Source organism: Propithecus coquereli, unplaced genomic scaffold (assembly GCF_000956105.1).
Source record: "Propithecus coquereli isolate 6110/MARCELLA unplaced genomic scaffold, Pcoq_1.0 Scaffold66, whole genome shotgun sequence".
Taxonomy (NCBI): Eukaryota; Metazoa; Chordata; class Mammalia; order Primates; family Indriidae; genus Propithecus; species Propithecus coquereli.
Window position 1 is genome coordinate 6,779,271 of NW_012152618.1, and position 24,846 is coordinate 6,804,116.

The following is a 24,846-nucleotide window of genomic DNA, read 5'->3' on the forward strand; positions in this document are numbered from 1 at the left end:
CTATCTGTCCACAGAGGGCAGGGTGGGAGCAGAGCCAGGGGTATCAGCTGTACAAAGTTTCTGAGGTCCTGCCTGTTATCCCTTAAATCAGGGGCCAGGCAGAACGTTCTCGTCCATTTCTACGCTGTGCCCAATGATGGCAGAGTGTTTGTGTGGCTTCAGCAACACGCACTCCCATAGCATTGCCTCTCCACCGTCCAGAGACAGAGTTGATCACTTCTCCCCTTGAACCTGGATGGCCCTTGAGGCTTCTTCAATGAACAGAATATAGCACAGGTGACACTGCCTGACTTGCAGAGCCAGGTCATACAAAGTGACATGTCTTCTCCAATCACTCACCCTGGAACCCGGCCTGCATGCTGTGAGCAGCCCAAGCCACATGGACAGGCTGTGTGAGGTGTCTGGCTGAGAGCCCCAGCTCAGGCCCAGGTCAACAGCCTTAGGGGATCCCTGCTGCCATCTTTGAGTCACTCAGCTGGACATTTCAGAGCAGAGACATTCTCCCCACTGCGCCCCTCCCAATGCCCATCCTACACATCCAAGAATATCATAAACGGTTATTTTACATCACTAAGTTTGGGATGATCTCACTGCAGCCACAATAGCTGACACAGTGGGCTACACGGGTTATTCTCTACAGAGGACCCCGCATGGATGGACAGGACTGTTGTAAAATGTATCAGAAAGAGCATCCTCACTGTCCCGACCTAGGGAGCGATTGCCACGACTGACTGGACCTCCGGGGCTCACTAAAGTGATAATGGCCAGACTGGTCTCAGGGAGGGGAGCTCCTAGCCATGCTTCAACTACGGCCAGGAGGCTGGGAGAGTGCAAAAAAGATATTACAATGAGCAGCCACTGCCACTGCTCACTGGTCCCTGGTCCCCAGATCCCTGGCTTCTGATTCAATGTGCAAGTTATTAAACAGAGCAGGCACGTATTCTCGGGGGGAACAGGGGACGGGTATGTGTGTATATAAACTAAGTATAGTCAAAATGTAAAATTTCCTAGAAAATTCCTCAGAAAGACATACCACGGTGACTCCAACATATTTGATTACAGTAAGACCCACAGAGCCTCACTTTCTTCTGGCTTTGGGAGAAATGGCTCTGTCTTTAGCAGACACTCAGCACAGCAAGGTGCTCACATCCTGAGAGGCAGAAAGAGAAAAGATAAAGGGATCCCTGTCTCCTGGGCTCTCACACTGGCTTTGGGGCACACCCACTGCCTAGAGTGAAGGACATAATTGCTGCCCTATTTTAGTGGTCACGTCCTCCTGGTACGTGAGCATTTATATGTTACAGTCTCTGCAGGAAGCATCGAGCATGCTACGCAACCTCTGGTTTCTCTCTCCATTTGAGAGCCTTGCTCGAGTGTGTTTTCTCAAGCCAGCGGGCTTTGGCCTTTACCTGGCGGAGATCGCCTGGTAGGAGGGCAAGGGTCATCACTGTTAACCCTAACCCCATTTCTAATGTTATCTGCTTTATTTGCTAAGTCTTCATAGAAAGTTAAAAGCAAATAAAGGAAATGGGAGCTATTGGAGAGATTTTGTTTGTTTGTTTGTTTTAAAATAAAGGAAACGCCTTTTCAAAGAAGTGGTCCTTCCGTAAAAGCTTTGGAAGCACTGTCATGTCTGCTTAAGCTAAAACAGTGACTCGTAAACCAGGTGTATTGGTTAGGAGGCCCCATCTTGGGACAGAACTGCAGGAGAAATGGAGCCCCTCATCGTAACACCCATCTCGTCTCCCAGGACACGGAACACAAGCGTTTACAAAGGGCTGCCTCAGCCAGGGGTACTAAGAACACCACCAGCCTTCCCTGAGGGTCTTCATGCCTAGAAGCAGAGAGTGCTGGAGCAGTAGGGGTCTTAGGAACCATCTACTTCAATTCCTTCTCTCACATGCGAGAAAAGAGGCTCCAAGAGTCATGTGACTTGGGCTAAGTGTTGATGGAAAGTAATGAGAGACGCAAACAGCACCTGAAGACACAGCGTCTCTCCCCGTCCACCCTCAGAACTTGGCAAAGTCAGCCCCCAATTCCCAGAGGGCTCAGCCTCTCTCACTGGGGCTGCTCCCCCCAGGACTCAGACGCATACTGATAGGAAGTGGCGATGATGACAACCATGACGACCTGGAATGCAGTGGTGAGCTCAGGACCACCCACCCGTCCACACATCCCTAAGACACCAGGCTGAGGCAGAGGAAAGCTGGCGGGCACACGGGGAAGGTGGCGAGAGTTTCTTCTCTCCGAACAGGAATATGAGTCTCTGGTCTCACCTTTCTCATCACCTCGGTGGCTTCCAAATGAACACTCTGACCCATGTCCATTAGCTCTTCACACACTGGGCTCCTGTCCATGGGCCATTTGTAACTTTTGCAACCATTTTTACTTTGAAATTAAAATGTGGCAAAGAAAGAAAAGAAAAGAAAAGAAAACCTGCATGACTGATATTTGATAATTAAAAATACCACTGAAAGTTGCTGGGATTCCTAGCTAAAATGAAGTTTTGCAGGATTTGCAATTCTGAATGGATAATTTAAAATACAGGTTGTTTGGCATTTCAAAGTGTCTTTGAAAACTCTCCAGTAATTTGTCCTGTCAGGCAGTCTTTTCAGCAATTTAAATTATTATTATTTTTTTCCTTTCTAAACACCCATCCCATCCTTAGCCCTAGGAGTAACTGTTTCCCCGTGGGTCAGAATGAAAAGCCACTGAAAGAGATAAACGTCCTGATGGCTGAGTTCTTCCGCGTGGCCAACACCCTCTCTCTTCAAAGCCCTGCAGACCCCACTTCTTCCAGGACAACTTCAATCCTGAGTCTCCCACCTGACCCACCTCTGGGTGGAGAAGATTCCTCCCTGTGTATATAACCGCCTGTCTCCCCCACTAGACCACACTAGCATGGTGTCCTCCCGCCTCTGTAGCTCCAGTGACTGACACCTGCCTGGCTCCTAAAAGGTGCTCAGTAAATATTTGTTAAAGCAATGAAAGGAGACTCTTCAATCTTACCAGGTCTTGAAGAAGCCGCACTGTTTCTCTGACTGCATTATCCAAGACATCCTCTCACCAGGGTGTGGAGAGGCAGGCAGGAACACCGGCAATCAGAACCTTTCTGGATGCTGAACACATGTCTTTGCCTCAACGCAGCCAAGAACAGCCTTGTCTGAGACAGTGGCCCTGCCGCCAGGGCAGCCGTGGGGCCTGCCTGCCCGCTCAGGGCTGCCACACACATGTGTCTTTTATTGGCCTCAGAAAGAGCCCTACAATCTTCCCTGCTGTCCCTCCACACGGGTATGATTCAGTAGCGCCAACTCAGCCAGGCAGTATTTCAAATGTAATTTGCTTAACTCACCTCATGATCAAAACCTGTAGGCCTGAATGGGCAGACAGAAATGTTCAGCTGTGTTGAATTAGAGCTGATGTCAAATTTCTGTCCTGCTCATTCAACTCAGACAGTGTGAGTTAAAACAGAAAATAGGATTTCCTTTGTTGGACAGGATTTTCCCATTAAAGTGACTTTTTAAAAACATTTATCTATAAAAGCGTATACTCAGATCCAAAAATGCATTCAGTTGCCAGCCTAAGCAGATGTCTAAACCACCGGCACCAGTGAAAACACAGTCACAAATGCCATGGCCAGGGTCTTCAAGGACTTTTTTACTTAAATTTCCCATAAACAAGACTAAGTCTCTGCCTATGACATTTGGAAAATACTAATACTTTTCTTAAAACCAGAGCTCATATTCCAAGGGCAGGGAATATATTATGTAATAATAACAATGATTGTTTTGGTAAGAGCAAGTATCTGGTAACAATATCTCATCAGGCTATATCTAGTAATAAGGAAATCACATTTATTATTTCTACTCTGAATAGAAAATGCACGTGGAATAGGAAACTGTTTAAGCTAAATTGCTAGGTAGGCAGGTACTGCTGGGCTGCCAACTCTGCTTAGGAAAGGCTTCTATACCTAACAGCACGTATGTTTTCAGAAATGTGATTCCTCAGTGGATGAATCTGCCAGAAATTTGAGCAGACGGGCTACACTTTGGGTTAAGTCACTGGATCAAGATGATTCAAACAGTTGATTTCTTAAAATGCTGTCAAAAGTCGTTCCAAAGGGAGAGGCAGTATGAGGTCTGCAAAAGTGTCCAGCAATAGAACAAGAAAAATGTCATAACTGAAATAAGAAGTCCTGCTATGGTTTTAAGATTAATCTAAGAAAACCAACAGGTAACTTTTAGGTCTGTATTTCATGCGGGAAATGCATTGTGCTGGAGGCTGTGCTGTGAAATCATGAATTACTTCCACCCTTGCCTGGGGTCTGTGCTTAGGGGAAGGACTGTAGTACCTCTAGCATGAGCATTCATCTTGGCAGCATACTCACTCTCTGCTATAACTCAGCTCACTCACCCAGGTCCCTGTTTCTCCCGCCATGTAATAAGGCATCAGCAGTAGTTGCCTATCCACAAACATATTTAATTCCTGCAGTGAAAGTCACAGGCTACACAATAAAGGACAGGTGACAGAGCAGTCCCGTCTTCCTTGTGGCTGTCAAGCCATCTGTGTTTACAGATTTCCAAGCCATAGCGGTCTCTAAGTTTTTAAAAAGTTAAAAAAATAAAAAAACCATACACTGCACACATACATACTTAGAAGTCAAAAATGCAGCTCGAGCCTCATGTTTGTTACGTTAAGTCTCATTCCCTCTTCTGCAGCTTGAGGTAAACCAGATGTGATTACCGCCATCTGTGAGCTTAGCCAACGCATAAAAGCACTTGCTCGGTTCGGTATTAAAATCGTAGCCTAACATATGTTCCTTTGGGCTGTTTCCCAAAATATTTGCTTGGCAAGTACATTTCAGAAATGCTATATGGTTTTCTCTTTCTTTTTAAACTATTGTCGACATAAAGAATATTTACCCCAGACAAATGCCTTCCATATCACAAAGAGTATTTTTCACATCTATTTGAAATAGATTTTATAATAAGTATTCATCTGTCCACATAAACGCTGGGTTCTGCAGTCACTGTGTACATGCCAGTAAGCAGGGAGGCACAAATTAGGACTAGGGGCGCGTCTTTATTACTCTTCATAATACAAGTATTCATTCAAATATCCAAAGTACATGGTTACACCCTGAGTAAGTGGATATTCCTTTTAAAAGCATCCAGATGTCGTAAGTGGTAAGGAAAGCATCTGAAATATTTAGACCTCTTTAGCTCAGAGCAAGCAATGAATTGTCTTCAAGTGTCTGCATGCTTGTTTCAAAAAAGGCTTGGAGAAACAAGCTCTGAATAAAGCTAATTAACAGAACCAAACAGACTGATAAAAACAGAAATTGCCTGATACTTGGTATGTGTTCATTGGCCTGTGGTTTCTAGTGTACATGAAGGACAATCTTTGAAAAGCTGTATTTCATATTACAAGATCACTCAAGAGGGTTTGGATGGCTTTTCTTTTAGCACACTGAGCTTGAACATCAGTCAAACAAAACCAACTCCCCCTAGAACTTTACAGAAAAAAAATCTGTTTATAAATGAGATTCATGACATCAGCTAGTACCTAAACAATCTCCATTTAACAGAAGGATTCATATTCTGGGGATAGTAACATCAAACCCTAAGACCTTTTTGTACAAGAAAATAAAAATGGGCAACATCTGGGGGGATTCCTTTTCAGGGAACACGCTCTCCGAGGTGCCTGTTGCTAAGAAATACCGAACTGCAAAGAGTAAGGAGGAACTGTAAGTACAGAATCAAATGCCAAAGTTCATCCCTGCTCATTTCATATATATATTTTTTTTTTTGAGACAGAGTCTCACTGTGTTGCCCTGGCTAGAGTGCCGTGGCGTCAGCCTAGCTCACAGCAACCTCAGACTCCTGGGCTCAAGCGATCCTCCTGCCTCAGCCTCCCAAGTAGCTGGGACTACAGGCATGTGCCACCATGCCTGGCTAATTTTTTCTATATATATTTTTAGCTGTCCAATTAATTTCTTTCTATTTTTGGTAGAGACGGGGTCTCACTCTTGCTCAGGCTGGTCTCAAACTCCTGAGCTCAAACAATCCGCCCGCCTCGGCCTCCCAGAGTGCTAGGATTAAGGCGTGAGCCACCGCGCCCGGCCTCATTTCATATTTAAAATAAAAATCGAACTTCTAAGTGTCTTTTGTAAACTGTGCAACTATGAGACTAAGATAATTCCTGTTTCTAAATGCCAACGTTTAAACCTGGTTCTGGATGTTAGCCCTTCCAAGCAAGAGCATGCTTCCCATTCTGCCAAGTCTCAGGCACCTGCAGCTCCCTGGAAAGAGATGGGGATACTCGGGTTGGTGACATCTCCTGTTTGCGTCACAAGGAGCTATGATGCATCCCTCGGACGAAGAAGAAGAGCAAAGGACTACTCTTCTTTCTCACACTGCCAGTCGAGCTGGCTGGCCTCAGGGTCCTAATTATGTCCACAAAATGAGATCTGCTTTGCCTTAAGCAATGGCTCCAGAAAATAAATGGGGGTGGGGGGAGGCGAGGGGTGGGGAGGTGGCCAGTGGCTGGCAAAGAAAAAATACCAGTGTAGACAGAATGGAAAGGCAGTACATTACTCACTGGGAAAGGAGGCGCAGTGAGCCTTGGGCAGAGGTAAGATAATTCCAGGCAGGAGTTTCACAGAACTCCAATCCAGGCCCCCGCCTGCTCCTAGCTAGGAAGGGTACAAAGGTTCCACAACTAGCTTACAGGGGATGGGAAGCTCCTGGCTTTACCTGCCTTGGCCCCCAAGAGGTGGGGAAATCAGACGAAGCCTAGGTATGATGACGCGGCAGAGTGTTTGTTCATTTTCCAGAAGTAGGAAACCCTGGATTAAAAGACTCTCAGCTACTCCGAGGACTCAGCTGCGTATTCATTGCATGAAGCCTTCTCCCTTTCAGATGCCGTCCAGGTGGTGACCAGCCTGCTATTGATCCCTCAGTCCTTCTCAGCCAATGACAAGGAGTTTCCAAGGTGAAAGCAGTCTCCACGAGCCCCGAGGGTGTTTTCCTCAGAAGTGCAGAGCTATTTTTAATTAGTGGAAGAAGTAGCACAGTTGGGCCCTGGAGCACGGAGGTGGTTCCACAATGTTCCAAGAGGAGAAAAAGCGGCAGATCAGAGGAGTCCACTTCCTTCCCTCAGGCAGGTGAAGGAAGCTGACAAGCTGATGACATTAATTAACTGAGAGAACCAGCAGGAGCCAGCTCACTGACTGCAGAAGCAGCTCCTCTTGTATGGACTGCAAGCCTGTCCCACAGCTCTGCTCTCTCCATAAAACCCAGTGACCAAGGCAGGCCCAGGGGCAGGGCTCTGGTTAGCCAGTGCATTTCTGTTCCCATTGCTCAAGTTGTGTTTGTTTCTAAACCTATTAATATTTATGCCAATTGTATTTAAAATCCTAATTATATAATTTAATTAAATACTATGTAAAACAATGAAATATTAGTGTGAAAAGAAAGTGCTTGTCTCCATAAAAAAACGAGTTGAAAACTTTGGAAAGACTCAGTAGTATTTAAGAGTGGGAGGATTACTTGGCAAGTGTTCTCTAAATTTCCAGTCCTCCTTAAAGACACCAAAACTAGAAATTGTAGATGATGCATGATAGGTCAGGTTTATGCAACAAGGGCCATGCAAAAAGCCAATCAGTAGACCATAGACAGAAAAAAAATCCTTGGTCCTATATCAAATGATTGGCAAATGAATATATATATTTTCAATTAAAAAAAAGGTTTAAAATGCACATGTATCATTTTCTATGATTCTCTGCCTTTTCTGACTTTTTAATTAACTCTCCAATCACCAATCCTGATTGCATCCTGATTGCTTCTACTGCTCTACTCTTGGGTGCGACAGCTGGGTCTGCCATACTCCAAAATGTAGCGGAGGTAGAACTTTTCTTCACGCCCCAGCTCTTTGCTTTCTCCCGAAACACTTTACGCCAGCTGATAGGTAAGTGATCATCTGTCCCTTGTCATCGCATAAACTTGGAGGTGGAAGAGACATCAAGAGATCATGTAGTTTGGGACGTGCTCCTTGGAGAGCCAAAGTGAGTTTCCAGCTACCCCAGAGCCAGTAAGCCACAGAGAAAAGAAAGAATCAGACCTGCACCTGCCACGACGGAAGAGGAAGCGCTTTTGTTCATTAGAGATTTTCCCAGAATTAGAAATGAGTTTAAGATGAGGAGGACACAGGTCTTCATCATGGATCCGCTCTTCCAGCTTTCTTTTCACATGACATTGAGTAAAAAGGAATGGAGATGCCTGCGTTGGGGCTTAGAACACGATACCCCAAAGTGTGGCACTTTGGCACACAGAGCACTTTGAACTAAAGGAGACTGGAAGGGCTCAGATGCAAGGTCTCTCTGATCTTCTCCTGCCCTCCTGTCTCCCAACCCCAGATGCAAGCCGTAGAAACCAGAATTCCTCTTCCCCAAGCTGGGTTCATAGAAATCAGGACTCCTCTCCCCGCAAAGCAAGCCATAAAACCTGGAAAGGTCACTCTCTCCCTTCTCCCTGGGAGACCCTCATTCCTTCATTCCTGCCCCATACCCAGGAGGAAGGAATGCTACATGGAGAGGCCAAGAAGAACCAGAACAGGCAGGGCTTGCTGGTCCTCCCCTGCCCTGCCCAGTCTATTACCATTAGATCATCCCCTTTGTCCAATCTGTTTCTTGATAGCTATTGATTCTTCATTAGACCTAAACACAAAAATACACAATTTTCCCTAGGTCTTTGGCTCTTCATTTTTGAAGGCTCTCGTGTCACATAAAACTTCGATTAAATAAACTTGTTATGCTTTTCTTGTTAACTTATCTTTTGTTATAGGAGAGTCAGGCTGCGACCCTTACGATGGGTGAGGAAAGGCATCACACCTTTTTGCCCCTAAACCTATAACGAGTTTTGGAGACGTAAATCTGAAGAAGTGGAGCTGCACTGTTGGGGTGTGTCTCATTGCTAATTCCTTTCACTGCAGATGTGTTCGCACTCTGGCTACTTAAACGCTGCATGGGTGACTCGACTTGCCTCTTTGGTGGCAGCGACTGGCTCAGAAAGGAAGCAGCTGGGATGAGAAGTCAGTGGGGAGTGACCCTGCCCAGGGAGCTCCGCAGGAGGCGAGCCCATTCTGTAGGAACAGAAAGCACCCCAGCAGGACATGTCGCAGACAGGAAAGAAAAAATCACGCAGGTAAAATGGGCAGAACAGCCAGTCTGAAAGAGCACCTTCCCAGAGGAGGAAGCTTGGCTCACTGAGTTCCCAGCTCCTGTCTGGCCCCTGTGCAATTTCTGTAACATCTGTGAACTGGGGCCAACAGCAGCTGATTGTTTCCAGAGTCCTCGGAAAGGCTCGGAGGAGAGCTGTAATGAAACTGAAAAAAAAAGGGCTCTTGCAATTTGAGGAAGTGCATGCTAACGCTGGCCTTGAGCCCTGTTGCTGACTTCCTCTGTAACAAAGCCCAAAGCAAATTACTTTGCCTTAATGGGACTGGCTGTATAATGGGGAAATGGCGCTCACAGCCTGGCAGGGACCATAAACTCAGGGAAGGCTTTAATTAATGACAAAGCAAGCGCTCCTGAGAACAAAGTACCACCAGAATGCATGCCCCACATTGGCCAGATGAGCACAGCAAAGGCTTTGAAAACCCATCTCCCTGTGGACATCTATAAGAAGTCAGCAATTTTTCATGGAAGATTTGGGTCAAAAAGAAATTGACTGCCTTCAGGGCATCGTGCTTCAATAGAGAAACCAGCGTAGGATGGCCAAGGCCCAGTGGGGAGTTCCAAAGCTAAACCAGCTGAGAGCTGCAAAGCAAATAGACATTTTAGCCACAGGATAAATGCACAAGTACCCAGACGGCAATGGATTCATGGAAAACACAGGCAGGAAAACAAAAACACCTTTCTAATGAGACCCTTAGTTACCATTTCTCTGCTTTCAGCAGTCTAAAATCCTGGACTCCAGAACAAGCAGGATTTCCCCTTTGTTGAATCTTTCTCTTCTTGGGATACAGACGACATCTATCACAACCTCCCCCTGTGCCCCCAATTCCTTTCTGTTGTTCTTATAGCGAGCCCCTTTCTCCTACCTAGAAACAACTGATCTATGGAATATGGGATTTCTGGTCCCATCATTTTGTCCTTCCCAGAAAATATCAACTGAAAATTTCTGGCACTGACAAATTCAAAGAATGCTTGCCCTCCTTGTGAATAGAAATCCACCACTGTGCTACGGGAACAGGAAGATGGTCTTTCAAGACAGTAAAAGCTTTCAAGCTTCCTCTAGAGCAGCCCCCACCGCAAGAAAGCAACCGGCAAACTGTAGGACAACCTCAGCATTTCAGTTGCTGGAGAGGATCTGGGAGGCTCTTTAGTGGCCCTGGAGCATGGAGCAGCAGCCACCGTAGAACCCCTGCTTCTGGTCACAGCCTGGGCCTCTGCCTGACCGAAAAATCCGAGTGGTCATTCCACTCTTTATCCATCCCTGATCCCAAACTTCCTACTTGTCAGCAACTATAGCTCTGTTTTCCTATAGCCAGATGATGACATTGGCAGGTGCTTATAATCTTATTGATGAAAAATAATCTCCCTATCCCCAGGAAAGTAAGTTCCCAGACAGCCTGGGAAAGGGGGAAGGAAAAGAGGGAGGGAGAGAGATGTGGGGTTCAGGACACATGACCCCAAAATATGGCATTTTCGCATTTGAGGAAATAAAAGCAGGAAAGTATCTCTAACCCCACCACCATTCTCCCTTGAAACAGGCCATAAAAGAATTCTCTGACCTCCTTCTAAAGCAGGTCATAACACCCTCATGTTTGAGGTTCCCACCCCATACCTGAAGGAAAGGAATATCCTTATCTCTGAAAACACAGCAATGCAGAAAAGAATTCGAACAAACAGACCGTGGTGAGGCCCCCGAGTTTACTGCCACTGGCTCATCCCCCTCTTGTGCAGTCATTCTTCCTGACTACTGTCCACTGTTCACCAAATCTAAGCATAAGAATACACAGGCTTCTCTGTCTCTTTGGGTCTTCGTTTCTGAATTTTCCCATGGCTTGTGAAACTTAAATAGATTTGTATATTTTTCCTCTCGTTAATCTGTCTCTATAGGTGCCTCAGCCATGAACCTTTCAATGGGCGAGGGAAAGATATTACTTTTCCTCCCCTACAGGAGGGAGGGAGGAAGGGAGAAAATTCCTGGTTGCCACTTGCTCTGCTGAATCAGTCCTGACCTCCAGCAGAGTCAAGACCCAGAGGACGCCACCACACAGCCCGCCTGGCTGCCGTTGGCCCCACCCAAGCTTCTCCCAAGCTCACTTTGGAAAGCCAGCCCTACCTTCAGAGACTTGTCCTCAGAGCCCGTGGTTTCTTCCACCCTGGGCTCCTATTCCCTTGCTCAGGCTGCACTTCCCTCCACACTGGAATATTCTTCCAAGCCGTCCACCTGCAGCAGGTGGTAGGTTTTCAACACCTCTGTCTACCCAGAGCACTGGGGGCCAGGCTTTCCTGGCAGACCTGGGCTAACAAAGGCTCTCAGATGTTGGTAGCTCAAGGTAGAGCCTACTGTGGTTGCACCAGCAGGGATTCAGAGTGACAATGGCTACTTTCTTATAATGTCATTCAATTCAAATACAGGGTCAAAGATCAGTTTTTTTAGCAGTCCAGAAGGCAGTGACTGACCACGAAAGTATCTGCTCTGCAAAGACCATGGTCCTGCAGACAGGACATGAGCCATGGGGCCAGCCTGCGGGCAGGGGCGGGTAGCACTCTCCCACCCACCTGCAATGAGTCCTGGTAACATCTAACATCAACCATGAAACCTGAAGGCCAAGTGGCACATTCTTCCAGGTGCTCCATGCTTTCATTTCCTTTTCACACTCAGAACACTAGAGAACATGGCCAGGCAAAGAGCTCTGAAGCCTCAGGGCATGGAAGGGGCAGGAGGGAAACTCCTAGGGCCTTTCACTGGGGTGGGAGAGGGACTGTGAGAAGGGGGAGGGGAAGGGAGAGTTAAATAAAACTACATTTTAATTTATAATACATATATCTCCAGCCACGTATTAGTTGTTGTTTTTATGAAAAGAGTACATTATAAACATACATTATGATCTGGTTTTAGTAAAAACAAGGGGATATATGCATATATTTGAATGTTTCATTCTAATAAATAATTAATATTGTAATATATAGATTCTAAATATATAATTAAATATCATATATGACATATATAATATATAGTATATACGATAACTATTATATATATGACATAGATAATGTATGCTATATGTAGTAATTCTATATTAGACTGTATATTCTAACTCTAGCCATTAAATCAGAATGCGACTAGAACTAAATATGTCAAAGGTTTTTTTTTTTTTTGCTCTTGTATATTTTAAACTTCTACAAAAATTCTACAGTATCCTGTCCTCTTATTCAAGAGTTATTAAAACTTTATAGAGTTAGTATGGTTTGATGGGAAGCCCTCCCGGTATTTACTGCCCCCATTTGGAATGTGGTCCCAAAGCACCCCAAAGAGCATAGCTCAGCAGGGTGTGGGGAAAGGACAGACAGACCTCCTTCTGCTCTCCTCCAGCACAGTGTGGAGAGGGGATCAGGGGAGCCTTCCATTCTTCAAATGCTTGCAAAGGAGTCTTCCTCTCATCTTCCGAGTGGGCCCTGGCATGGACGGTTGCAGTGGCTGTGCAGACGGCTCCCTCTGCGTCATCCATCAGCCTCTCATCGTCCATAGACAGGCTGCCCCTGGCTTCCTGGAGTTGCAGGCTCTGGATAAGCAATCGACAAGCTTCCAAGTCAGCTTCCCACACTTTTGCAAGCAGAGGACACGTGCAGCTAAGACACAGGGGGACGGAACAAGGCATAAAAATGAACTCAGTCATACTTCATCATACTAAGTCAATAGCTTGTCTACCTGGCTAAAAGTCAGCTAGTCATCTTGTACTTAATGACTTAATTTCACATAGTGAGGGATTATTTCAATCAGAAGATTCAGAGGGGCCAAATTTGTATACCATTAAGTCACCATGAAATGTGTTGGTCCGTCTTAGCTATTCGATCTAAGGGCCATCCAAAATCCTGTATATTTTTTCAGACTCACTGGCCCAATATAACACAGCCCCTGCCCATGTCTGTGTTTCAGCCCTACTCGCTTTCTTCGAGTCCTCACACCTGTCTAACTCTCCCTGGCTAAGTACATACTTTTGCATGTGCTATTTCATGTGCCTGCACCATCTCCCCCCATCATCTCCCACCAACACACATACACCCAGGCCTCCAACCGGCTAAATCATATTATCCTCAGATCTTAGTTTAAATAAGATTTCCTTGGGGGAAACCTTCCCTGCCTCACAGCTAGAAATTTATGATGGGTTTCTTGGCACCCTGTACTTTTCCTTCAGAGTATTTATCACAATTCTAATTATTTATGTGATTATTGGTTCTTTTCTTTGAGGGTAGGGCTTATATCTATCTTGTTCCCTACTCTATGGCTAGAACATAACACGGACCATGAACTCAAATTCCTAGAATGCCCAGCATGTAACGTAAATGAGTGGAGCAGAGCAGGGATGATATAAACCATAACATCTGATATTCAGCCTCAGTGGCAGAAGGGAGGACATATCCTTTATAGGGAGCACTTCATCAGCTCATCAGCTCAGGCCAACTAAACTTTGGGAAATATAGACTCAATGTTGACAAAAATTTGACTTTTCATAGAAAGCCAAAAATCTGGAATTTTCAATGAAAATATATATTTTTCATCTATCCATCCCACTTTATGCTAGATATTTCCTACAGATCTATCTTTCATTTAATGATTCTTCCTTCTACTGTATCTAATCTGCTATTCAATCCATCCATGTAGTTACTTGTGATTTGACTTTCTATTATATACTCCAGTTCTCTTTTGAAATTCTCCATCATGACCTCTGTTTTCTTGAACATATTAATCATCAGTATTTTAAAGCTCACGTCTATGAATGATTAAGTTAGAAGGAAAAAGAAAGAATGAGACAGAAGCAATATTAGAAGACATATCAGCTAAGAACATTCACAAATTGGCAAATGACATCAAACAATACATTTAGGGAGCACTACAAGTCAAAGCAGGAAAAGATCAAAGAAAACACATACTAAGGTTCATCATAAGGAAACTGCTGAGCACCAAAGACAGAACAAAACTCTTAAAAGCTGCCAGAGGGGGAAAAAACACACACACACATTAACTTCAAAGGAACAAAATTAGGGGTGACAGAAATGGTGAAAGTTAGGAGACAATAAAACAACATATCGAAAATTATGAAAGAAATTAACTGCCAATCTAGAATTGTATAATTCTTTTGAATTTTCTTCAAAAATAAAAATAAAATTAAGGCATTTTAAGATAAACAAAATCTGAGAGAATTCATTGGCAGTACATCCATAATAAAGGGAATGATCCCAGACAGAAGCAAGGATAAGTGTGAAGGAATGAAGAACAAGGGGAAGAGTAAATATGTGGGTAAGCCAAAGTGAAGACTGATGTACAAAATGACAATAATCATTTCTTTCTGCTCTAAGATATATTTAAAATTAAAATTCATGACCACCAGCGCTAAGAGAAAGAGGGAGTAAAGGGAATTAAAGTATTCTTAGGTACTTGCACTATCCTAGAAGTAGTAAAAGTACTCCTTTATATTAGGCTAAAAATTCAAGGATTCATATTGAACTCTTTATGGTAAAAATAAAACACAGAGGTTAAAAGAATTCTTTATTCAGTTAATATGAGGGAAATTAAAAAGAATTAATTAAGTACTGCTTTAACAAAAGCAACAAAGAAGACAAGAGTGAACATGGTACAGATAGGAAAAATAGTAAAATAGAAAGATTAATACCAAAATGATAGCAGAAATTGCATTAAATATAAATAGATAAACACTGTATTTAAAAAGCAAAGATTGTGGATTAGAATAAAAAATCAAAATCCAATTATATGTTGCTTACAAGAGACATACATTAAATATAATGATACAGATTGTAAGTAAAAGGACAGGAATGATATAACAGCAAAGCGCTATTAGAGATAAAGTGTAGTGGGAAAAGGACAGTTTTTTGAATATATTGTATAATATTATGTCAATTGGATAGCATTATAAGAAAAAAATCAAATTATGATTACTGGCTCATGTGATACAAATATCAATATCAGGTAAAGTGTAGATCAGAATGTGAAAGGTAAAACAATTAAACTTGGCATACAACAATATCAGTATGATTTTGTGGCAAGCAGAACATAAAAATAATATAAAAGCAATATAAGCAGAATGTAAAAAGTACTGACCATAATGAAAACAAGTGATAAATTTGGCTTCCTTAATACTAAGGACTTATGGATCAAAAAGAACCAAGTGAATGAAATGGCAAGCCACAGAGTGGGAGAAATTATTTCTACTACATACAACCAACAAAGGGCTGATTGTAGAATATAAATAGGACTCCGAGTGGTCAGTAAGAAAAAGACGGAAAATACAATTTAAAAGGGGATGGCAGTAAAGACTGAACCAGTACTTCATAAAACAGGATATCTGAATGACCAATAAGGAACTTAGGAAAAGATGCTCAAATACCACTAATCATCAGGAAAATGCACACATTCAATCACACTGTGATGCACTACAAATCAACAAAATGGCTAAAATTGGAAAGTCTAACAATACCAAGTTTTGGAAAAGACAGGGAGCTGTGAGAACTTTCATATGCTTCTGGTGGGACTGTGCATGAATGAAATGCCTTTGAAATCTCTTTGACAGATCTAGTAAGGTGGAGCATATATCAATCATACGACCCAGTGACATGACTCCTAGTTATATATTCAACAAAACGCATTTACAGCTGATCCTGTTATTCACAACAGCATGAGCTCTATAAAGTCACCAGAGACACTGAATCAGTGGATACTACACCATTGCTCCTGGGGGAAATACAAGTTAGGCTCCTGTGAGCCTCTGGTCACAACATTTTCATCCACTGATCAATACATAACCTTGTTTTATGTCTGTTTCTGTTTAAAGACATCCTATTCAATACATGTTGTTGATTCATTAACATGCAACTCATGGCCAACAGACTATAACTCATGCTTGAATGAAGCTTTTCTAATGCACATATTTTCTTCATAAGGCACCATCACAGCCTTCCAGTGTTTGGTAACAGTAAACAACACTATCAGCACTGCACTTGGGGGCCATTGTAAACAGCGAAATCCACCAAAACAAAAACAAAAAAGAGCACAACAATGAGAAAAGCACAGCACTAAATAGATAGCAAAGGAGGACATTTATTTACAATATGAGAGCTGAAATAAGAAGGCAGAGCATCGCTTTGCTCAACCTCAGCTGGGAACAGGCATGTCAGGAAACAAATTTTTAGCCAGTCTGTGTGTGTTCACAAATGATAGTGAAAACTTCAGGAATAATGATTTTGGGGTTACAAATAAATTGTAGTGAGTAGGCAAATCACAAATACAAAATCCATGAATAATGAAAATCAACTGTATATATGATCATGCAACATTATTTGTAACAAAACCTAGGCAAGGGGGAATCAAATATCCATAAATAGCAGAATGGAAAAATAAATTGTGCAATATTAATTTGATAGAATGTCATACTGCAAAAAAGGTGAATAGGTTAATGCTATATGCAACAATACTGATGAATCTCAAACATAAATTTGGGCAAAAACAAGACAAAAAAGGCACTATGATTCCATGCATATTATATTTTAAAATACGCAAACCTAATCCATGGCGTTAGAAATAAGGCTAGAGGTTACTTTTGGGAGAAGGAAAGTAATGACAGGGAGAGGCATAATGGGGTTTCTAGTACACAGGAAGTGTTTCATTTCTTGATGGTGGTAGTTCTACAAGTGCATTCATTTTGTGAAAATTCATCAAGTAGTACATTCATGGTGTGTGCACTTTCTGTTTATGCTCTATGCCAATGTAAAATAACAAAAAGAAAGAAAGAAAAAGGATAGATTTTCTAAGCAATGCCCTGGAGCAGGAGGGCAGGAATGGGGTCTGGTCCACAAGAGAAGCGACAGTCCTTAGTTAGGAGCTCTGGACTTGGGTATTTTCAAGTTTCCTAGTTTTAGCCAATCCAATAGGTGAAAAATTATCTTGTTAGAAGTTGTATTTCTCCACTAGGATCACTTCATAGCCATTCAGATTTTCCTCTGTGAATTATGCTTTCATATCTATTGCTTGTCTTTCTTTCTTGGGTCACTGATCCTTTTCCCAACACTTTTGTTGGAGGAGACATTTTATCACTACTTCAATGTCTTTAGTTTTTGGAGTCTGCTCAAGTTTTCTATTCTTCTTGTGTCCATGCTAACATTTTATATCCTTTATAGAAATTAATTCATTTTCTCCTGGGCTTCAAAGGTATCATTGCATACTTGTTCATAATTTTTAAACTACTTTTAAAATCACTTTTGTTTGTTATTTTAAAAATCACTTTTCAGTCTGTTTTCCTTAATCCTTTTCTGATTCACCTTGTTCAGTGTTATTCGAGATTTCCTAGCTTATTAATCTTTTCACAGTACCAACTTTTGCTTTGTTAATCTTCTATATTGATTTCTTTCTGTATTTCATTGATTTTTGTTCTTATCTTTATAGTCTCCTTTTCTCATTTCTTTGGATTTATGATCTTATTTTTTATTAGCTTCTGTTAAATTCTTAACTCATTCATTTTCTTTCTCTTATTTCCTCTTTTGATATTTTAATGCTCTAATAAATGTATTTAAAGCTCTAAATTTTTGTCTGAGTAATACTGTAGCCATGTCCAATACATTTTAATTTAAATTTTTAAATTATTAAATATTTTAAATATACAGAAAAATATGAAAAATAATGTTACACTTATGTATATATCATCAAACTTATTGATTTTTAGTATTTTCCTGTAATTGCATCAGGTTTATTTCCAGAATTGACAACCTTAATGTCCAGCAGATTTTACAGACAGCCTTTTCATTGTCTGTCCTCATGGTTTCCTCTATAATTCAAGGGCTATATAGTGGTATGTTTTTCAGTTTCTGTTACAAATAAAAGAGATTTTTTCAGCTCCCTTTTTGTTAGATTAATATCTAATTTTATTGCATACTGGTTGAGAATATACTCTATAAAATTAATTGAAACTTCTTCCCTAGTACTTGAATGATTTTTGTAAATGTTCCATATGTGTCCAGAAAGAATGTATGTTCTGTTCATAGAGTGTAAAGTGAAAGCATATTATGTTATTAAAAATTTTATATATTTGCTGGTTTTTTGGTCTGCTTCATCTATCAGTTTCTGAGATGAGTGTTTTAAATTTCCAACTGCAATTTTTAATTCCTCTGTTTCCTCCCACAGTTTTATTTGTTGTTTTGTGTATCTTAGATTATGATGTTAGACATCTAGGGGTTCCAATCATTAAATTTTCTAACTGCTTTTTTGCTGTATATGATAATCTTCACCGTTGATATGATGTTTTGGCCTTAAAATCTATTTTGTCCAACATTAAAATTAATATCCCAACACTTTTCTTTACTATTATTTATTGTCAATCTTTTTACATATTTTAAACATGAATCCAATACAAAACATTTTCCTGAGTTGTATAAAATCCATTCTGCAATTTTATCTTCAGATTGCTGGTTTTAACCTGTGTACTCTCAATAATTGTAATTATTTCTATTTTTCTGATTGATTTCAACTAAGTTTTTCAATTTTAAAAAAATTTACTTTTTTTCTTTTTTCCTACTTTTCTTTTTCTTTTTATTAAATTCATATACAATTGCAAGAAGGAACAAAGAAACAGACCCCATGTACCTTCACCCAGTTTCCTGCAATGGTAACCTTTCACAAAACTATAGTATAATATCACGCCAGGGAATTGACAATGATACAATCCACTTACCTTTGTTGGATTTCTTGCCCTGTGTGTGTGTATGTGTGTGTACAGTTCTAGACATTTTTATCAGGTACCCACTACCACACTCAAGATACAGACCAGTTCTATCATCACGTGAATTCCTTGTGTCCCCCTTTAGAAACACACCTACCTACTCTCCCCGCCCCCCACCAGCCCCTGGAAACCATTGAATCTGTTCTCCATTTCTACAATTTTGTCATTTCAAAAATGTTATATAAATGGAATCATAAAGTATGTAACTTCGGGGATGGGCTTTTTTTTTTTTTTTTTGCTCAGCATAATTCCCTGAAGATTCATGTATCAACTGTTCATTAATTGCACTGCTGAGTAGCATTCTATGCTTTGTATGTACCACAGTGTGTTTAACCATTCAGCCAGGAATGTTGGGGATGTGCCCAGTTTTGAGATATTATGAATAAAGATTCTGTGAACATTTGTGTACAAGTTTTTGTATAAAATTAAATTTTCATTTTTCTGAAATAATTGTCCAAGAGTGCAATTGCTAGGTTCTTTGGTAGTTGTATGTTTGGTTTTGTAAGAAACCACCAAGCTGTTTTCCAGAATGACCAAACTTTTTCACATTCCTACTTGTAATGCATGAGTGGTCTCATTTCTTTGCATACTCACTAATGTTTGGTGTTATTACTATTGTTTGTGTTAGCTACTCTGATAGGGATGCAATTATATCTCACTGTGGGTCTTAATTGGAATCACCCTCATGTCTAATGATGTTGAACATCTTTTCAAGGGCCATCTGTCTATCCTCTTCAATGAGATGTCTTTTGCATATGTTTAATTCAATTAATTTTTTTTTACTGTTGAGTTTTGAGACTTTATATATTCTAGATACTAGTCCTTTGTCAGATATATGGTTTGCAAATATTTCTCCCAGGCTCTAGGTTGTCTTTTCATCCTGTCACTGAGTCTTTGCAAAGCAAAAGTTTTCTAACTTCAATGAGGTTCAATGTATTAATACCAATGTTTCCTTTTAATGGATCATGCATTTAGTGTCAAATCTTAGAAATCTTTGCCTTGCCTTAGGTCTTGAAAACTTACTGCTGTTTTTATTCCTAGAAGTTTTATAATTTTATAAAAAAATTTAAGTACACAATCCATTTTAAGTTAATTTTAATATAAAGTGTGAGATTTAGGTTGAGTTCACTTTTTGCCTATGGATGTTCAATTGCTGCAGCACCATTTGTTAAAAACTCTATTGTTCCTCCAATGAATTGCTTTGACACCTTTGCCAAAAATCACTTGAAAGCTTTTGTGTGAACCTAAGTTTTAGGATTTCATCACAATTTATTCATAATATGTTGGATTGTATTTCTTTCTATAGTTTTCATAATGGTTGATCCGTATGTTACAATATATATGTGACTTAATACAGTCTACAGGCATCAACATTTTACTATTTCAAGTATGTGAGTAAACCTCAGTTACATTTAAGTCTCTTTACCTTCTGCACTTTTAAATATTTTCTTAAGTATCAGATGATTTTACAACTTTTGTTTCAATCATTAAAATATAATTTATAAAACTCATGAGGAAAAGAATAGTCTACTATATTTCTACACTTCCCATTATTCCATCTTCCTTCCTGCAGCTGCAAGACACTTTCTTTTATCATTTCCTTTCTGTTTCAAGAATTTTCTTTAGCTAATTTTTAATTTGCTAGCAACTAGTCCATTTAGTTTCCTTTATCTGAGAATATCTTTATTTCCCCTTCATTCTTGAAGGATAATTTAGCTGGATATAGGATTCTAGGTTGACAGTTTTGTGTTTTATTTTTTCATCACTTGAAAACTGTACCACTTCCTTCTGGCTCCCATGGTTTCAGCTGATAAGTCCACTGTCATTCAAATTGATGCTCCCCTGTAAGTAATAAATCATCTTTCTCTGGCTGCTCTCAAGATTTTTCCTTGTCTTTAGTTTTCATAAGTTTGATTCTTACGTGTGTTAGTGTGGATTTATTCTGTTGGGGATTTGTGCAGCTTCTTGAATCTGTAGGTTTGTGTCTTTCACCAAATTTGGGAAGTTTTTAGTCATCGTTTCTTCAAATATTCTTTCAGCCCCACTCCTCTCCTACCCTTCTGGGATCCAATGATATGAACACTGGATCTTTTGCTATTGTCCCATAGTCCTCAAAGGCTCTGTTCATTTTTTTTTCAATCTGTTTTCTCTTGTTCAGATTGGGTAAATTCTATTGATTTGTTCCCAAGTTCACTGGTTCTATCCTCTGTCACCTTCACTCTACTATTGAACCTATGAATGAGATTTTTATTTCTGTTTTTATATTTTCATTTCTGTAATTTCCATTTGTTTCTTTTTTTTATAATTTCTGTATCATCACTGACATTTTCTATTTTTTTCATTTATTATAATTGCTTGTTGAAGCATTTTTATGATGGCTGTATAAAATTCTTGTCACATCATCCCAACATCTGATTCATCTCCATGCTGGTATCAGTTGATTGTCTTTTCTCATTCAAGCAGTGATTTCCTTGGTTTTTATTATGATGAATGGTTCCCAAATACACCCTGGGCATTTTGGCCATTATGCAGGAAAAATCTGAGTTCTGTTTGAATCTTTTATTTGGAAGGGAATAACCCTGTTTAGCTTTATTATGCAGGTCCTGTCCTACTCTTGTGGGCTGTGGTTCCAATGACATTTTCATTTTTGAAGCCATTGCAGTGTGGATTAGTTTTTTTTGTTTGTTTTATTTTGTTTTGTTTTGGTCTGGTTGATTTATCTGCCTCCATGAGGATTTCCACTGGCCCCTGATGGTGCTGGCTAGGGGCAGAAAGGGAACCCCCAGACCAGGCCACTAGTTGTCTCTTGGTAGGGGAATGAAGTCTCAGGCTCTTGGGGACAAAAAGTCTCCATTGGCTGGATGCTTGTTGTGGTGGAATTCCCCTTGCCCACAGCTGGGAGGGTAGAGAGCACTTCCATTGTGGCAGGACTCCTCTTGCCAGCGGCCCCTGGCTTCCCAAGTATCCCTAGGAGGGGAAGGGGGTCTGAGGCTGGTGGAGAAGGAGAGCACTCCCCTGGCTATCTCCCATCACATCCACGGCAGGAATGAATCTAGTTGGGCTGCCTTTCATTGCTTGGTTGGTGGTCAGGAAACTCCAGGTCTGAGTCACCATCTTCCCTGAGGAAGCCCTGCTGTGATGTTGTTCCTCTGGTCCTGGGGTCTCAAGCCAGCCACCTTCCTCTCACCATCTTTCAGAGCTCTCCTTTGATTGTCTCTTACATTATTTCCAGGGTTTACAGTTGTACTTAGTGGGGAGAAGCAGAGAGAAATGGGTCCATGCCATTTTGAACAGATTTGGAGTCCTCCCCTACTTTTTAAATATTTCATTTCTTTTTTTTTCTCTTTTCCTATTTTCCAATGGGTGGATCAAATCTTCCTCAATAGGTTTAAAATATCATACATTACATTTTTGTCTTCTGGTAGTCTCCTCTGTATCTGAAAGACCATATTTATGGTTTTCCATATCAATTTGTTGAGATTATCAATTTCTAGATCTTTCTCCTAAACAAGCAAAGAAGTACCTTAAGTATATTTTTCACCTCCCCCTGATGTTACCTCCCCCATCTCCCAAGCAATATACTTTGAGGCTGTATTTTAATTCTAGATTTTTATTAAGACACATTCTTGCTGTTTGTTTTATTTGTAAGTTCTCTATTTTGTCATCAGTAGAATTTACGAAGGTTTGTTCACGCACTCCTGGACTTATTTTCCACCTTGTTGAAATACTTCCTCCAAGAACATTCCCAAAAAGCTCCTGCATGGCGACTTCTGGGTTTGAGAATATCTTTATTTCACACTCACACTTAAACATTGGTTTCACTTAATATTCTTGGTTCAACACTTTGAAAACGTTACCGTATAGCCTGTATTCTGTGTTTTATTGAGAAGTCTGAGGTCGGTCTAATTCTCATCCTTTAGTAGTAGATCTGATCTTAGAATTTTCTATCTTTGTTTTGCATAAATTTCATTATAACCTATTGAAGTATATCCCTCTTTCCTTTCTTTAAAATCCTCCCCTACACTCTATTAAGCCTGACAGTCTGAGGCCTTATATCTTTTCCTTTACCTGGGCAATTCTCAGTCATTATTCTCTCAAATGTTTCCTTTCCTTCCTTTATTAATTATTTTCTTTCCTTCTGGAATTCTTTTAATGTGAACATTGATCCAAAAAGGCTGTTCTTTATATTGCTCCACTTATCTTGAGAGTTCCCCCTCTCTCTATTCCTGATGCCCTCTGAGCATTTCTGATATAATCTCCTCACTCACTGATTGCTTTTTCAGCTGAATCCATTTGGCATTCAACCCACTTACTGAAACTTAAAAAAAAATTTTTATACTCTGCATTCTCTGATTCTCCAGTTTGATTCTTCTTTAGGGCTTCATGTTTACAGCATCCTCCCTTATCTCTGGAGAATACTTGGTATGTCTATCGAACACCCTGTATGCCCAGTTCACTAATTACGCTTCATCAGATTTAAGCCCTTCCGTTTGCTATTGCTCTTTTATGGCAATCGCCCTCCTAAGCAGTCTCATTTATTTTCCAAATGAGTTCATACTTAGGCATGTTAACTACCTAGGCTGGTGATGAGTCTTTGGAAAGGGGATAATGCCAAGGCTCTAACTTGTGCCAGTCCCAGTAAGTTCAGGTTGGTGGGAGGGTGCAGGGGAGAGAGTTTGGGGGATCATCTGCACTTCTGCGCTTGCAGAAATACAGTCTCCCTCAGTTTAAATCACCTGCCCCCCGGAGAACAGCGAGGATGGGGATGCTTAAGATCCAGGCCGTCTGCTTGATACCTCCCCTGGCAGTGCTCCTCTGACACTGCTTGTCTAGCCTCAACTCCCTCCCCCTGCCCCAAGCCTCCCGGCCTGCAGGTGTTTGCCTGTTCACATTAGCACGTGGGTGGGCACTGGCCTTCCCAGGCAATGTGGGAGGAGGAAGAGAAGGGCATGCTTGAAAACCTCTCCTCCACTTTATCATCCGTTTCCTCCCCACATGGGAACCAAATCACCTTCAGTCACCTGGGGAGTTCTCAGTTATTTTTTATTATGAACTTGACAGATCCATCAACCTCTCTCTGGTTTCTATGATGTATGCAGCACTGGATTCAATGGCAAGAGTCAGCAACTCAGATCAAATAACTTTCCTAAGTGAAAAGCATTTGCTGCTTTTATGAACAATTTTCAACACGATAATGATTGGAATATTATAACTTTGTATCTGTTTGCTATTTGACGAAATAGAGTAGGTGTACCCTTTGAGTGAAAGTGGGGCAAGTCCTGAAATGTCTCCTAGAATGCACATGTCAAAGTTCAGAAGCCAATTTTAGGGATGCATGTGGAATGGTGAGTAAAACGTGGGTGTAAAATTACCGTGGTTCACTCTGGCCCACGTACTAATTTCACCAAGCTTTAGATTTTTAAGATATCTGCTTATTGCGTCTGTTTGTATTGAAGAGAGTACTGGTTGATTTTGAAGTCCTGAGATGCTTCCCTATTCCTGCCCAGGAAAATAATTAGGTCATTAGTAACAATCCCTTAAGTGGATGACTCACAGCCATTTGAGGTGTGTGTGATCTCTGGTGATGTTTTCACAACCAGTAATGCAGCAGCTTGACAATACAACCTCAATGTTTGGGAGTCAGGTCTTGAGTAGAGAATTGATATTAACCATCTCTGTTATTCCTGCCAGTTGGAAGTAAAATAGAGTCTAATGGACCACATGATTGTGGTTTGAATCCTCATAAGGCTGAAGCAGGTACACATTTTTCATGGGGAGTGACGATGAGGAAGAGGGTAGGCAGGAAGTTTGTAGACAAGTTTCTATCCA

At 41.0% G+C, this 24,846-nt stretch overlaps 1 protein-coding gene across 1 annotated transcript in view; it reads right to left on the reverse strand.

Moving 5' to 3' along the window:
* Positions 1-24,846, reverse strand: part of DISC1 (disrupted in schizophrenia 1) — a 289,071-nt gene that overhangs the window by 12,211 nt on the left and 252,014 nt on the right. The window contains exon 11 of the mRNA XM_012660159.1: positions 12,586-12,862. Within this exon, the coding sequence (XP_012515613.1) occupies positions 12,586-12,862 (277 nt within the window). The remainder of the gene's footprint in view (positions 1-12,585; positions 12,863-24,846) is intronic.